General features: G+C 38.7%; 1 protein-coding gene across 1 annotated transcript in view; it reads left to right on the plus strand.

The window, feature by feature from the left end:
• Window positions 1-16,070, plus strand: part of LOC142330546 (uncharacterized) — a 50,682-nt gene extending 34,612 nt beyond the window's left edge. The window contains exons 4-6 of the mRNA XM_075375887.1: window positions 2,249-2,365; window positions 14,126-14,297; window positions 15,815-16,070. Of these exons, the coding sequence (XP_075232002.1) occupies window positions 2,249-2,365; window positions 14,126-14,297; window positions 15,815-15,991 (466 nt within the window). The 3' untranslated portion in view covers window positions 15,992-16,070. The remainder of the gene's footprint in view (window positions 1-2,248; window positions 2,366-14,125; window positions 14,298-15,814) is intronic.
• The last annotated feature ends 914 nt before the right edge of the window (window positions 16,071-16,984 follow it).

The following is a 16,984-nucleotide window of genomic DNA, read 5'->3' on the forward strand; positions in this document are numbered from 1 at the left end:
CACTTATTGAGCTAAGGAATATATTTTTCCTTTTCTATCTGCTCCTGCATCAAAGCACATTATAATAAACGAACGTAATTTAGACTTACAAAGCAATCAGATTTGCAGATTAAAATATACGCCTAAATTAACAATTTACATACTAGATTTTTAAATGAAATGAATCGCGGGAATTTCAAAATATATAGGGATAGAATATGACTTGAGTTCTAAACACATCTTTCTTGATAAAATTTTAGTTTATATTACATCAATGATTTAACAGACTATGTATGTACGGCTACTAGATTGTTCAAGAGAATGTGACCTTTTTTAACCATTTGAATCAATAAGAACAGTCTTGATTCATTTATATTATTTCTCCTATTCAAGGATGTTCAAATATACTCTTTGTATACATAATCTTATTTGTACTCTTATTAAAGAGTACCTTTGTGTCGGGCCTACCCTAACATTTATGTTTTTTAATCCGCATTAGATTTGGTGCCACTATTCAATGAAAATACAATAAAATTTTGACAACACTGGTATCTAAGTTGGCAAAGCCAGTGCATGTCCTATCCAGTGTTCGATGCGGGTTTGGTAATAGAGACCGCACTTTTAACACCTGCAGTGACTTACCACACCACCTGTTGATACTCTGTTTCCAGATGCTGTGGAGGGTGCGTTTGGGCGGGGGTATCACCCTGCCCTGGCGTACAAGCTGTGGATCCTGTAGACATTGATCAGAAGATTTCTCGAATGGCACTGCAAAAGCTATCGGGGATCGACCAACTTGACCCAGATATTTTTTACCTTCTACTGTCTGTAATAAAAGAGCCACTTGGCAGACTTTCTCAGAGTGCCTTAGCTGTGGTTGCTTTCCGACTTGTTGGAAAGTGGTTTTGGTGAGGGTGCTCTGAAAACCTGAAAAGGACCTAGTAAGGTGTCAATTAAAAGGTATTTGGGAGGTGGTTTCGAGCCGGGAGTGTACTGGAGCAGAACGGTGACCGCAGTGCTTCGGATATAAATCCATGCAGTTTCAGAAAATTGCGATGGAAGAACGGTAGCGTGGATGGAACACCACGATTAAGGAAAGATCTCTGTATAATTTTATACAAGATTTGGGGGGATGGTACGCCCCTCAAGATGATTTTTAAGGGCATTGGGACACAAGTGCTCACCGACCGTGTAAATTTGAAACGATATCTGTTCAGATTCCATCTGGCAACTGATGAGCTGTTTATCTGCGGGGAAGTTTAGTCAAATGTACATATGATGTATGTACGATTAGCTGGACACAAAAGCAACAGGTGTAATAGATCGTGCTTATACTGTTCACGTAATTAGGTTAGCTCCAGGAGCTATTAGGAACTAGGTCTCTTCGAGGCACAGTAGCCCTTTGAGGCGATTGAATGGCCCCCGTTCAAAAGAAATGTCAGTATATCCGATATCTAAGTTCGGTTGTACGACAAGAAAATTGAAGGTGACAGTTAGCTTCAATATTTCCTGCTAACAAGAGCTGATTTTTTCTACTGACCTTTAAAATATTCAATTTAATGTAATTTTGAGAGAAAATTATGACGCCTGTAGGAAGGCTAGGAATACTGAAAGAGAATAGGGGAAATCCACAACGATGACTAGAAGTACATGGAAAATCAAATATCCATACTACTTTCCGGAAAACAAGTTTAATTCCTATAGAATATTTAACTACTGAATCCAGTATTTAAAAAGGTTTCTTAAGTTAAATAAAATAGTTTTCCCCCGTTTAGTTTTTTTTGTTCCATCGCGTACTTATAAAAAGATTTCCGTTTCTCATAATGTTATTTTTAGTTAAAATCAATTTAAAACAATTAGATTTTAAAATTGTTTAGGTAGATTATTACCATATCGATCAAATAAAATCAATTATTCTAATGAAACTATAATTTATTTATTCTATCTAATTACTTGCGACTAAAAAAAAAATGGTTTATTCAAATGACAGAACAAATATAACCGTTTAATTACAACTAATAACTAATAATTACAATAAGCAGCGGCAAAATTATTATCTAGCTCTGCAATCTAAAAATTTAATTACATTTTTGATTAATTTATAATAATAGAAAAAACAGATCTGTTTTAAAGAAGCAGCAGTTTCCACAAACGTATTCAAGAGACGTAAAAAAGAAAAATCGCCGAGTGGAAAAGTTTTGTTTAATAAAATAATATATTCTGATGCTACGATGCAATTTGTTAAAATATTTGTTATTATTTTTTTTAGGAATGCAAATTCAGTTGAGACAGTCCAGTTTGAATCTATCGCACAAATGATATTAGGTCTTGCATTAATATTTACTATTGCTGTACTTGGCTCGCTGGTTTGGAGGTTATGCGCCAGGTATTTTTAGAAAATTATTTTTCAGTTTTTTATAAACTAAATATGATTTTACTAAGAGTAAGTGTGGCCTTAATTGTCTATCGGTGTAACAATCGCTCGTCCATTGTTTACGTGTAATACAAGTAATACAATTACTTTGTACAAATGAAAAAATACTAATAAAATTTACATTTTAGTATATAAGAAAATATTACGCTTTATAACTTTCAAAAGAAGCTATTTTAATTAGTTTACGATCGAAAAGAATCGTGAGAAATAAAACTAACTAAATAAGCTCCAACTATTTTCAGTTATAGCTCTCATTAGAAACAAATTACTGGTGTGAAGCACATCAGTTGTGGAAGTGTTTTGAGGAATAAAGGGATGCGTGTGAATTAAGGTATTAGGTTGGAGTTTGAGTTAAAATTAATAATCAAGCTCGTGTAGAAACAACGGAAAGAATGGTCTAGCAAGGTCTAGGTTGTCAGAAACAGCCGTAATAAATAAACCGCGGAAAAACAAGTTTAGTCATCCTCAAGAAAAAAATGTGAGACTGAACAGGCATTGTGTCTAATCGCGGATCGAATTTCTGCATATGCTGTCTAATAAAAGATATTAGAACATTATAAACTGTAAATGTACAGACGTTATTAACATTCACACATAAAAGTTACTAACATACCTATGTTAACTTATATGTTTGTAATTTGCTATCTGTCAGAACCAAACACGTACAAAAAATTGCGTATACCTCCCTCTATCCACCTTCCTTTTCTTCTCTGGTTGTGGCATTTTCACCGCAAGTCACTCCTTCAATAGAACAGTTCTGTTAGGATTTATCCGTAAAGATTTCTACGTTTATTATATTCTGTATACAAATATACATTTAGAAAAAATTTTCGATATAGGAAAATATAAAAACAAAAAGTTTACATTAAACATTACTTGTAGGTGTATATGTGTACATGCAAGTTATAAGTTGTCTGAAGCCTGAATCGATTCCGATCAACACTATCGATCAAATGTGAGAAACCCGCTTTGGAACTAAACAGTTATTGTACACTAAAATAAAAAAAATTGCATTCTTAGAAAAAATACTATAAACTCCTTACACTATCCGCATTTTAATCGACTAAGTAAATATATGTTTCGTATTTAAAAAACTGCAATATTTATAAAATTTTTACGGTGAAAAGTTGATAACATTTATTCATAGCAGCAATATGAAATGGATTTTAAATCTGAAAGCTATTAATTACAAAAAACGTACAAGTTGGTACTGAGCCGTGAGGGAATTTTAAACTGCCGACTAAAATCGAGTTAAGTATTACCCGCACACCTGACACCTTCTTCATTGTTAAAATTAATCTACGCTTCCTCAATTTCATTTTTTATTAGAGTTAATCTATCCGCTCAAAACTGATCCTTAATCCTATATTCTGTGTAGCTTCATGCGATTCTAAAAACTTGATATCGATTAGAATTAAAGTTATTACAAATTATAAATAAGATCTCTCATATTTGTTTCTAACTTGTATAATATTGTTGTGTTGTATCGACGACCCTATTAAACTACAGTTCTGTAATATCACAACATTTGGAAAAAAATATACTAACACGAACTTTGTAAAAAATAAATACAGTGGATTCCGGTTAATAAAAACACCGGTTATTCAGGACAGCCGTTTAATCGGAGCATTTCTGATATAATTCATGTAAAATTATATCGGTTCAACGGTCAAAAATTCCCGTTATAAGGCCCAGTATCTCGTTAGTTTCTTTCTTTTACTTGTAAAATATCACAATTTTATTAGCATCTTAAATCGCTTGATTATCGCTGATTATTGTATTGAGGCGAGGTAACTTCCTTCTATGACCGGTCTGCACAGAACGTAGTGCGTGGCGACAGATGACGTCTGTGGTGGCAATCGATTGATCATCGTGTACGGTGCTGTTGTTATCGTTTTTCCGTAATTATTTTTAATCGCTTTTGCTTATCTTTTTACTTTCAAGTGTTAGTTTAGTTAAAAGTCGGCGTTCGTAATTTATCCGATGCATCGCCATCCCGCGTAAAGACATAAGATCGGCAGAAAGAGTTGCTTTGCTAGACAAAATTAAAAGTTATACGCCAAACACCGGTCGGCGTAAACTTGCAGAACTTGTGGGAGCATCAAAAACTACGACTTTGATTTTACAGCAAGAAGAAACTCTTCGCGGTGAACGGTCTAACAAACGCGAAGGAAAAGGAACTTTTCAAAAAAGAAAACGTGAGGGAAAGGATCCGCTCCTTGAACGAACGGTTTTCTAGCGTTACTAATCGAGGAATAAGTGTCAGCGGTCCTATGCTAAAACAAAATGCAGAAATGCTTGCGAAGTAATCGGGACGCTGTGATTTTAAAGCGACAGGCGGTTGGTTGTCGCGTTGGAAATCGAGACGTGAAATAAAATTTAAAAAAGCTCACGGTGAAAGGCAAGCGCCGATACTCACAGCGCCGAATCACATAAGAGTTCTAAACTTCCTGAAATAATGGAAAAATAAATATTCACCCGATGACATCTGTAACGCGGACGAAACGGGCCGGTTTTATCGCGCTACGCCGGACGGGTCTCTGTTACATCGCGTTATCCGGCTCAAAAAAACCGTTGGATCGAATTACTGTGCTTTGTTCCTCGAATATATCTGGCAGTGACAAATTAAAACTTCTTGATATCGGTAAAGCGGGTAAACCGTTTTCAAATATCGACGAAAAAATACAGCGGAAGAAATAATTAAAAAGATTACCGGTACTCGGCGATGAAGACGAACCCGATTTCAAATGCAAAGACGACAAGCAACGTAAAACGTTTAAACAAATAAGAGACAATAAGTATTTTTTTATTTTAACGATCAAAAATAACAATTACTACTCTATTTTGTTTATCGAAAGGGCTTTTTTTACTTATTTTATTTTATTTTTTAATCGTATAAGATTTCAAGAACTATTCATAATGCGTTTTAACACAACAGTAGTTCTTTTAAAATGAATAGGTCTGTTTTATATGTAGCTATGTACTGTAAAAGGATAGTAAATAACTTATTGTATTTTATAAGACGCGTATTGTACGGTATAATATTTAAATTATTTTGTAATTTAAATATAATATTAGAAATAAAATTTAGAATAGTAAATCGCTAATTCGAGTTTAATAATTAGAATACAACCGTATTTGTGCATAGCTCCACGTTTTTCGTTAATATCGCTTAATAGGGCCATTTAGCCCCGGTCCCGACGCGGTCCGATTATCCGGAATCGACTGTAAACTGTTTATGTCTTCAAAATTAGTTAATTTGTAGTGAAAATTGGAAGTTTTGAGAATCGAGAAAGTCGTATCACCGACATAATAAATTGTTGTTTTTTAAATATCTCGTTCATTCTGGCAGCTTTCCGATGATATATCTATCGCCTCTTCAAATTTTATTAAGTAATTTAGAACTTTTAAATAAAAAAATTCTTTGTGAAAAAGAGAAAATTAGGCTTTCATAGATAGCATTCCGTCAAGATGCTTGATGAAAATTTAAGCATCTACTAAAATAAACGTTATTGTTATTAGAGATTTCACTTATTTACCTTCAACGTATTTGTTGATCGCACGATAACAAACAACAAATGGTGACTTTGTACCGATTAAAAAATGTTCATACTAATTTACGTAATCGGTTTACGTGCAAAAACTTTAAAGAAGTTATAAGAATATTGAAATTAATTAATCGTAACAGAGCGAAAAGAAGTTTACGTAAATCGTTTTGACTGACGAAACAATAAAATTTCTCAAGAACTTTTCATCTTAAAAGAAAAACTTTTCTAGAATAAAATAAAAGATTCACGGATTTTGAAGGGGAGAACTGGAGTTCAGTTTTCCAAACTGTTATCTTTCTCAACCGATAAATATACACTAAAAATAGGGAGTACTTTTGGAAGAAACTTGCAGCTCGGCCTGGAAATAAGTAAAGCAGAATTTATCTTTGTTATTGGTTTGCTTATAAAAAAAAATGTTCCAGAGTATGATGGAATTTCATATAATTTTACAATAGGCTCCCATTTTTATAGAGCAGCTCTGTTAAGTCATTAATCGCTAAGGTTTTATCCTAGCATAACGGTACTTGTTACCTTGGTTTTTCATGTTTTCGGTGTTTGTTAGATGATTACAACCGCATGCGAATAAAAGAATTTTGTTTTACTAGTTACACGGCCTTGATTAAAAATTATAAAATTCAAATTATCTTATTTTACAATAAAATTTGCTTCCAAACAATTTCACTCGTCTGCAAATATCTTCACCTGCCGATGCCGTTTCTGTTACTGCTAGTGGGTTTTCTTAAATTAGTCGCGCATGTATTTGGATTACGGTCAAAAGTCTGTTCTTTTAGCGCATAATTGTTATTCTTTTTATATATTTCATAATTTTACGACTATCAATGGATTTGTGATGCGGGTCTACAAATGTTATGATAGGTACTTTACTATACCGTAACGAAATATTAAATATATATCCGATATTTTAAAGACTTACAATTAATAAAGGTTATTATTTATTTTTGAAGAAACAATCAAATAATTGTTAGCAGACAGATTTTAAACAAAATTTACAACTCCTTAAATACAAGTGAAAAGTTACACTGACCTATCTGTAATCGATTTCGACTTGCTTAGCAAAAAGGCTACCTTCCTGGCCCTGCACGGTTCCGCGCTTCGACCACGTCGGTTACATTATTTTTTTAGCCGGCTCCAGATTTTTTTTTGACTTTTTTCTTTCAAAAAAAGCAACAGCACCAGCCTCGCCTATGAGGAACACAGCAGTTCCCGCAAAGATCTCTTATGAAAAGCGCTTATGGGTTGCACCTTTAGATGACAAATATCAGGAAAGAAAAACGTGCGATAAGAAAACAATTATAATAAGAAGAAATGTATAAAACTAAGACGATAAATATACACCGTACGACAGAGTAGTCTCAATACGAGACAAAGGTGTATCTGACAGAAATTTAAATCTTCATCTATAGCGCACGGCTAAACGCAATAATCAAATATAACAGCGGCAAAAAAAGAGAAAAGGAAACAGATCCCTTCTTACGACTAAAATACACGAACGGTGATAAAAAATAATGATATCGGGCTAAAAACAGAAAAAGGTCACTACTGCAGATCGCTAAGATATCAATGCCTAGCGTGAGCCTTCGATAGTGTCGCACTTGGGTTTAAAAACTAAATGTTTTTAACTAACGTCGCTACAGCAGTAGTCCTATTCAAGCCTGTAGCAAAAATCAGCTCCATTACAACACTCATAAGGAAGATACGTATGAAGACAAAATAGCAAAATAAACATAAGACGTAGTATAAAATAATATAAACAGGTAACATACATGGAACAAAGCGATCCAGCGTGAAGTGAAAGCGACTTATATCCGAACTTTGGCACGTCCTGTATCCATCCTGAGAGGTGGGACGGCGTCAATTGCTTCAAGAAGGGCGGTCTGTCCAAGCTCCATTCCGCAGCCTCCATCGACTTAATCCGTAGGATACCTGAGACCAGCGCATACACCTCTGTCCATTGCTCCCTGCCTCTCAGCATGTGTTCGACCGCAATATCTGGTGTTCGCAATCAAGGCCTGCGAGCTTTGCGAGCTTACGCCTCCCAGCCCATCTGTCACATTCGTAAAGAGAATGAAGCGGGGTATCCACCGTAATAGATACAATGCGGGGTTTGTCGGATCTTGAAGCGGTGCAAGTAAGCTCCAAATGCGTGTCCCGAGAGAAATTGCGCAATGTGACGTGTGACTTCACCATCCTTCCTCCGAATCCACGGGGCCAGGCGCGGAATAAGCCTTATTTTTCATGCATCTTTCTCGGAGGCATCCCACGCTCCCTGCCGCTACTACTCCATCAGTTGTCGTGCGACATTTTTCATGTCCCGCCCTGCATACGGGTCAGCTCCATGGCTCTGATCTTAACCGAGGAATGCCTGCGATTACCCGAACCCGAACCGCGTCTCTCGACACAGTGCGGTATGCAGCCGCATACGCTGCACAGAGGCCGCCCGATCTACATTCCTTTGTCGGTCCAGCACTGTAATCCATACCGCCACCGCGTACATTACTGAAGACATCGCCACCGTCATTAGTAACTTCCTCTTGCTGGCCCAAGCTGCCCTTCTGTGTCATTATCATTCGTCCAAGTGCCACAACGGGTTTTTCGCCAGCGCCTCACGTAGATGGGTGGTGAAGAGCCAAGACCGAGGTATGTCGCTCTGCGCTGCTCCAACACCCTTACTCCATCAATATCCACTCCCGACTATCGCCAATGCCGCCGTTTTTCGGGACAAAGCTTCATGCTCTTCCCCCGCAGCATTGGCAACGTTTTCCACCTCTTGCTCAGTGCGTCTGACACAACCAAGAGGGCCAGATCATCGGTTTGGTTTGCTTGATATTTCTCTTGCCACCACCCCATTCGGTCGGACACCCTAAAGCATAAATATGAATGTCTGTGCCACAAACGGCTACTGACTCTCGAAACAGTTTAGCGACCGGTATCCTAACAAGCTCCTAGAGCTAACCTTAAAACGTAAGCGGATTAAGCGTGGTATCATACACCACTCGCTTGCGTGTCCCACCGCCCACTTGTCTGTCATATATCACTAAAATGGTTCAACTACTACAACATATATATGAATATCGGTAATTAAATTTATCTCCTCAAAGACATCCCAACACCGTAAGAGGAAGATACCTCACCTTGTGACGTTACCGGACGCCACACCACCCCTTCCGTTCTAAGCCATGAGGGGCTTTACCGGAGGTCATCTTTAGACCCTCTAACATATACGGACCTGGCATCAGCCAGGTCTCGGTCGGGATGCCACCGATGTAAATGCCTCGGCAGACATTTGCATCGGTAAAATACAGATCAAATTTCGCCTTCACGTAGGCCTCAAACGGACATCTTCAGGTGCAACCTAACACGATTCCCTCAAACTAAGCGACCGGAACCGCAGAAGCGCGAACCCCGCTCCTAGTAAAAATTTGACAATACCGTTTGTGACTGTGAACGCCTCAGAAAACAAACGAGTTTAAAGTTAAAGAGTTTAAATGGCGCTACACTCGTACCGATCAAAATGATGTTTTACGCCAAATAGAAATTCAGACCTACACCGGTCCGCGCTGGAGCCGGGAAGATTCAGGTCCGCGCAGGAGTCAGGGACAACCCTCGAACCCCCACCCGGTTCCATCATGGTGTCTCGCGTGGCATTAACAAGTCGCGATCCCGACCTTACACCGGCGGAGGGAAGCCACGCCTCCGGAGCACGGGCTAACATACCCCGGCGGCGTGGCCACCCCCCCACCGGCGGAAGCCCGAAAGTGAATCACAAACAATACCGATATAACCGTGGCACGATGCCAATGCGGCTACCTCAAACCGTTCCAAAGCCTAAGCCGGAACCCTACCCACCCGGGATCCTACTCGATCGAGTACCTCGATTAAACTCTCTCTGCAGACCTACACACCGCAAGGGCGCGAGGAAACCCAGCCGCTATAGACCACTCCCCGTGGATCATCCGGTTAATACGGAGATCCAGAAAGGAACGTATTCTCTCAAGTTCCCTAACAGCTTGTGAACATTCGACGTCGTATCGAAAACAGACGTAGAGGACGTAGCCCACTGTATCATCAGTCCCGCAAACGGGGCATTGACTCGAATCCACCAAACGAAACCTAGCCAAACTCGCCCGAAAGACACCGTGCCCGGAGAGAAACTGTGTGATATACCGATCGGGGGAGACCCATCCGATCGCACCTAAATCAGACACTATAGGAAATATACCGTGTGTGTAGCGACCTGTGGGGGGGTTCGTCCCACCTGATTTGCCAAGACGCAAGGTCCCGGTCTTCAATCTCCTGCTTTCGTTCTGACGTCAATGGGTTATTTACCTTGGAAATGTAGCGTTCCTTACTCTCATTAGCCAAGATATCTATTGTTTTGACCCTGGCTATAACAGAGACTGCCTCCCGCGAGACTGTTCTATAACCGCCTATAACAGCCAACAAGAGGAGTCGCTGGGCCCGCAGCAAAATGTCCGCGCAGTACCTAAACGCCATGCGGGGCCCAGGCGGGTGCACCATACACCATAATAGCTTTTCTGACACCTTTGTAAAGGATACGCATGGTACGGTAATTCAACCACCAATCGGGATGTATGACTCTGCGGATTGCATAAAAAGCATCAGCGGCCTCTTTTGCTATATCCTGAAGATGTTCCTTGTACCAAAAATTATCATCAAGGATAACATCCGCGTATTTTTTAGTCGTAATGTACCGAATGGGGAGACCAGCCGTCCGGACCCAGATTCGTCGGGTAGCAGCCAAATGGCCGTTAAACGACTTCATTGTGGTTTTCTCTGGGCTGAAAATCATCTTATGTTGGGGACTCCAGATCCGGAGTGTCTCACAAGCACGGGAAGCCCGGAACTCTACTTCGTTACGCGAATCCCTTTCAATCAGTAGCAGCACGTCGTCGGCATAAGCGATGACACGATCAACCACATAGCAACCCGACATCGAATCGAATTCTATGATCCAAAGAAGGGACTCAGAACATTGCCCTGAGGGAATCCTTTAGTTAAGGTCTTGCGAACTTCTGAGCCGCCGTTACGCAGGGAAACGGTCCGATGGCTGAAATAATTTGAGAGCACTTCTAGTTCATTTCGTGTACACTTACGCTTCTGCATCTGAAACAGGGAAGAGGGCTACCATAAATTGTTAAAACCATCGAATATGTCCAGAAAAATCCCTAATACATATTTACATGGAGTAGAGGAAGCTATATCCATCTCCTTTATTATGGCATCCTCAGTGCTCTTGCCCGGTCGGAAACCATACTGGTTGTCCATTAGCAAATGATCAGTGGGTAGTCTAACATTAATACGTAAATATAGGACCTTCTCAAACACCTTGCAAGAGTGTTCACCGCTCTTAAGAGCGTCCAATAACGCACTTCTCATGGGCAAATGGACAAGAGCGCATGAGAAGAGTGGACGGTAACAGTAGGATCTTTGTCGTCACCGTTGAACAACACCAAATCTCCACGCTTCCAACACGCCGGAAAGTGGCCGGCAAAGGGCAACCTATAATATATTCCAGATAGAGGACCAAGGACTACTGGCGCGATACAATCATATCCGAGGGCCTTGTGCCGAGCGATACTACAAATCACTCAGTCGATCTCGAAAATCGCGACTCCCCGCCTGACACGCCAGTGGTATGAAACCTCGCCCATCATAGTGTCATCCGGGAGCAAATCATTCAGCAAAATGTTAAGGATACGGTCCTTATCAATTACCACACCCTCGCGGGTCGATAAGGCTGACAAGAAAACAACTTTCCTGCGCTTATGTCCAAGGGCTTTATACACAACACCCTAAGAATCTCTATTCTCTTGCTCCTGAACGAAGGAACGCCAGGAATTACGGCTTGGAGTACCTAATACTATGAAAGTACCTAGCCCTCGTGCTGCGGTAATCTGCAGATACGGCCGTACGCCGATCGGGATCACCCTCTCGGTGCGCAGCCATTCTGAGTCGGTTCACAGACTGCTTCTTTGCTGTCAGATTCCGAGACCACCAAGCAGCTATTCCCGGCTAGTGCCTCAAGGAATGGCGCCACCACAGCAGAAGAGAGGTTCTCTACCAGGACATCTAATGGCAGGCCGTCAAGGTCTTGAGAGAAAATCTCCAGCCTGGACTCCAACAAAGAGGAGAATTTCGGCCAGTCCGCCCTCCTGTGCAGGTAGCGTCCCCGGTAAACAGGAAAGTGTCCCTCATGGCCATCGCTCAGCTCATTCGCTATATCAAATAGTATCAATCGATGATTCGCTAGAATAGTCGTCGACTACAGACCAGTGCCAGGGATGTCCCTACCGCGGTTGATGTCAATATTTGTACCTATATTTCGTCCGATAACCGTACCGACGTAAGTGGCCAACCTGTCTGCAACATTAAAGACCTCGAAATTGTGATGCTCGATGAAACTGCCAATTAGACCACCGCCATGATCAGTAATTTCACTATGCCAACAAAAGCGACTTCGCATTAACATCGGCACCGATAAGGATCGGACCGTTATCCACAATACGAAGGATCCTATCCCATCTCGCTACGTGTTCCTCAGTGGGATCCCTGAACTGGAAATATGAACTAACAACTGTAAGGTTCAGTCCACGAACGGCAAGTCTGAAGACAACATGTTGCGCGTCAGAAACCTGCCGTATGAAGACACTCTAAGCGAGTTCCTGCATAGAAGTACGCCCTGAACAAAACTTTTTCCAGCTGTGAAAGACCGGTAGATCAGCCCTAAAAACATACGGTTGCTGCAGAAGGACAACATCGAGGCTCCGTCTCTCTACAATCTCACCTAACTCAACCTGGACTACATAAGCAACCTGGACATTTAGTTAGTACAGCGTAACGGCCTTTACGTAACAGCCATACTCCTAACAACTGGGTGCTCATGGTTCTTGTGCAACCTCTTACAGTCGGCACAGGCCGGAGCCTCGGACCTATGCGTACAATCATCACGCCACAACGGGCACACACCTAAGCAAACTTACAAAATTTAGCCCTCTGTCCATATCGGCAGCACTTGAAACATCTTTGGACGTCCACGTAATCTTTTACTCGGCAGGACACTATATCGATAAATAGTCTGCCTGCAGACGTAAATTTTATAGAGAGACCGTAACTTACCCAAAGACTCCGTGATATTTTTGGGTATAACGCCTACCGGTTTTAATGTCTAGCCTTCAGTCCTGCCGGAAGGCGGCTTCATCCAAATCAGTGTACCTGTCCCTTATGAGGGACAAGACCTCTTCGTCGGTCAGGTTACGATCAATGTCATAGACTATAATACGCCCTACGCGTTCTCTTCTGGTCTATTCTCACCCTCAGTCGCTTAACCGCCGCTGTCTAAAAGGAACAGAAAATTTCAGGACGTGCTTTACAATATTGAAAATAAAGAAAAGATATATACGGGTCTAGAAACACTTCATTTACAAGTTATAACTCAAAGATGAAGCAGAAGTAACAAGTAGTTTTTGTAAAGGTAAAATGAAGCCGCACTAAAATTCTGGGAACTTAAATTAAGAAAATAGATTTGTCGGTTTCATATTGTTTTTGACTTGAAAAACCGAATGAAACACAGGTCCCAGAACTCTATTTAAAATAATTTTTGAGCAAATCGGTGTAAAAATAAAAACTGCCAGGAAACAAAATTTGTAGATAATTCAATTCTGAGAAATCTCGGTAACTTCAACTAAGTATGAACAACAGTTAAACAAAATAGGCTGAAATGCGGACAAAAATACCGTAATATAGTTTTAAACCAAATTATTTCAACGACTGAAAATAAAATCAATTAATAAAAATAAATAAAATGTAACAGCAAGTAACACAATACTATCGCGTTTATTTCTATTAACCTTATTTAGTAAGGAAGCTAAATAAAACATTATAAAATATTAAGTTGCAATCTTTTCACCCAGATTTTTCCTTTTACCGATCGATTTATATATTTTTTCAAGTTTCTTGCATATCTCTTTAATGTAAGGAATAGATATTTGTAAACATCTAGTCAATCGGTTTTTCATTCCTACCGGTAGAAAATTTCTTAAAATTTTACTGTTTCTATACTTTTTCATGCCTTATTTGAAATTACGTAACTTACATAATTCTGTGACATTTTTTATTATTGCAGACAAGAAATTCCACAACAATCGCATTTAAATTTAAATCGCGATACAAGTTTTGCAAGCCTTAATTCGGTACAACGATTGGTGTTGATACGTTTACAAGACAGGCCTCCACCTTATCATCCTAGTTATCAGCCGTGCAAGTATTTCGGCGATCTTAATAACGGAATCGACCAAGTAAGAAATCTTTTTCAGGTTATACACAGAACTTTTGCAAATTTACTGTAGTTATGATTTATAATTTATCTACAAAAAAAAATTACCTAGCAAGATATATTATTTGCGAGAGGTTGTAATAATAAATAGGTTTATTACAATTATATATTTTTTCAAATATTATAAAATAATTTTGAATCGTCTGTTTTCAGTGAAACTATAACGATCAACGCAATTTTATAATGAAAAAAATATTGCTGCTCTGATCGGCTAACGCGTTCAAAAAATACATTTTTCAGCTGTATAATTTTGATTTGCACTTCATTATCTTTTTTATTAGATTCCTCTGATGATAGGTGCAGAGTCGCTGCAAACATTAAGCAAGTTTTATTATAATAAAAAAGAAATAACAAAGATATAACAAAAATATCTTTTTAATTACAGCGCCGCAATTAATATGTAAATCTATTAAAGAGGGGTACATCGGAAGTAACATCCGCTAAGTAATTTGTTTTGTGAAGAAAGGCAAACTTGCGGTACTCTAGATCTCAACCTCAATCTGACCACCTGATACGTACAGATATTTCCGATAAAAAGGATAGGGGGTAGTGGGACAACCCTAATCAAAATGGTGGCCGTTGAATGTTTACAGGATCAATTAACATTAAAAAAATTAAAAATAGCAAACGATTCTATCGTGAAAATATTTTTTGATATCAGACTATCGCTTGGAATTTATTGCAGGGCTCTTTTGAAACTAGATAAGACGGCTCGGTTTTGATTAGAAGTGTCATATCTTGAATTTCTTTCGGTGACCTTTGGAACCGTTTGTCTGATCTTATCCTTTTCAGATAAAGTTTTCATCTGCTTCCCCATCGTGGCTTGGGGTGAGGTGAAAAACATCACGCAAAAAGATTGTTTTGAAGTAGAAGCGTTTGTTAACTTTCGTTTTTCTACAATTAACTGTGAAAAAGTTATTAAAAGGTTCCTATACCTGTACTTTATTAACACTCTACATATAAATTTAGTATTATTTAGAACGTATATTTTACGTTTTAGAGTTTCTTATTATTGTTGCGGTTAGTGGTAAAATTGTCAATTTTTTTTTTACAAATTGTTTTTAAAAAGATTTTTATTTAAGTGCCCTCTACCGCCAAAATAAAGTCGTCAAAATATATTTTACTAGGATTATCATGTTCGATTTAAATGTCATCTGCCCTTTCTAGCGCTGTCACTCTGAGCTAATGTGTTTCAGAGTACTTCCGTTCTCAAAACTTTACGCAAAGTATTTCTGAAATAACAAACTATAAAAATTTACACTTCACGATTTGTTAACTACATAGTTTACAGAATTGTTTTATCAGAGCTAAACGGCTTGAAAATATAAAAGTAAAATCACTTTTCCCTTATTTTTTTCAATCTAAACGATCGCAGTTTTTAATCTTTTCCAAGATAAAATTATTAATAGCTTCTTCTTCTATTGTAAACTAATTTTAATTGATGTACAAATAACATCTTAATTTTTAATCGATGTGTAGATACAGTCAGAAGCACCACCTCCATATACGATAACTGTGACTAATCAATTGCCGATCGCTGTCTCATCGCAAGGGGGACTGGAAAATCCAACATTTAATATCGGTGAAATGCAAGAGTTTGTAAGTACAACTACATCAACAGTAATTGCCGGTTCAAATGTCAACATATCATCATAATCATCATCTGTACAGACAAAAGTCATACCTAGAAACAGTAGAAAATTCTATCGATTTTCATAAGAATGAAAGTTGTGGTGTGGAGATTAATAAAAAATAATTGTTTTTGTAGATCAAAATAAAACACCTTTTAGTTATGTAATAAATACTATTTGTTCTAGCAGTTATTTATCCAAAGGTAATTACTACTTCCAAAGATTATGCGAATCTTTAGCGATTGTTCAGAGAAAATTATGAGAAATAGTTTACGCAATTCCATGGACATTTTTTTAGATTTTGAATTCAAATTTTTAATCTACGAATAATATTTTACAAAGTAGAAAGAATTGTTTTATTTTACTGCAAAATTTGTATAACTTTGAGAGAAAAATTACCGGACCTAATTCCATCACGTTAAATAAATAGGGCAATAGATGTCAAATAATTTGCTGCCTTGGTTTAATACCTTGTTCGGGTATAAATTATTCTAAATATTTTATTATTCGCCGATTCATTGAAATAAATAAATAGATTATATTCCAAACTATTTTTATTATAATAGTCAAACTAATCCACACCCGGCTATGCTATTCCCAGAGTCCCAAAGTGTATGTTCAGGTAAGTCAATGAGGCTGCAGTATATACAGTCGGGCAGCTAACTTTGCCTAAAACGATGAAGGTATTCTCACCGTACTCCCCGTGGCCAGAGAGGAACTGGGAAATATAATAACTCACGTCCCCGTGACCTCTCTCCAGCCATGGTTCCAGCCTAGGTATCATACGTCTTGTCCATCTGCCCGAGCGTGACTCTTCCCATGCCTCCTGCCACTCCTGATATAATAGATTCTTGGCATCCGTCTTGGACATTCCGTCATATCTTCGTTTTCTATGCAGGGCCATCGACCTAATACGAGATACTCCCGTCAAAACCTCCACCACCACGGCCGACACCGTTCTATAGGCAGCAGAAATCATTATCGTTCTGCGACGCTGCAGTGAGGTCAATCTTCTCTC

This window comes from Lycorma delicatula, chromosome 9 (genome assembly GCF_047948215.1).
Source record: "Lycorma delicatula isolate Av1 chromosome 9, ASM4794821v1, whole genome shotgun sequence".
Taxonomy (NCBI): domain Eukaryota; kingdom Metazoa; phylum Arthropoda; class Insecta; order Hemiptera; family Fulgoridae; genus Lycorma; species Lycorma delicatula.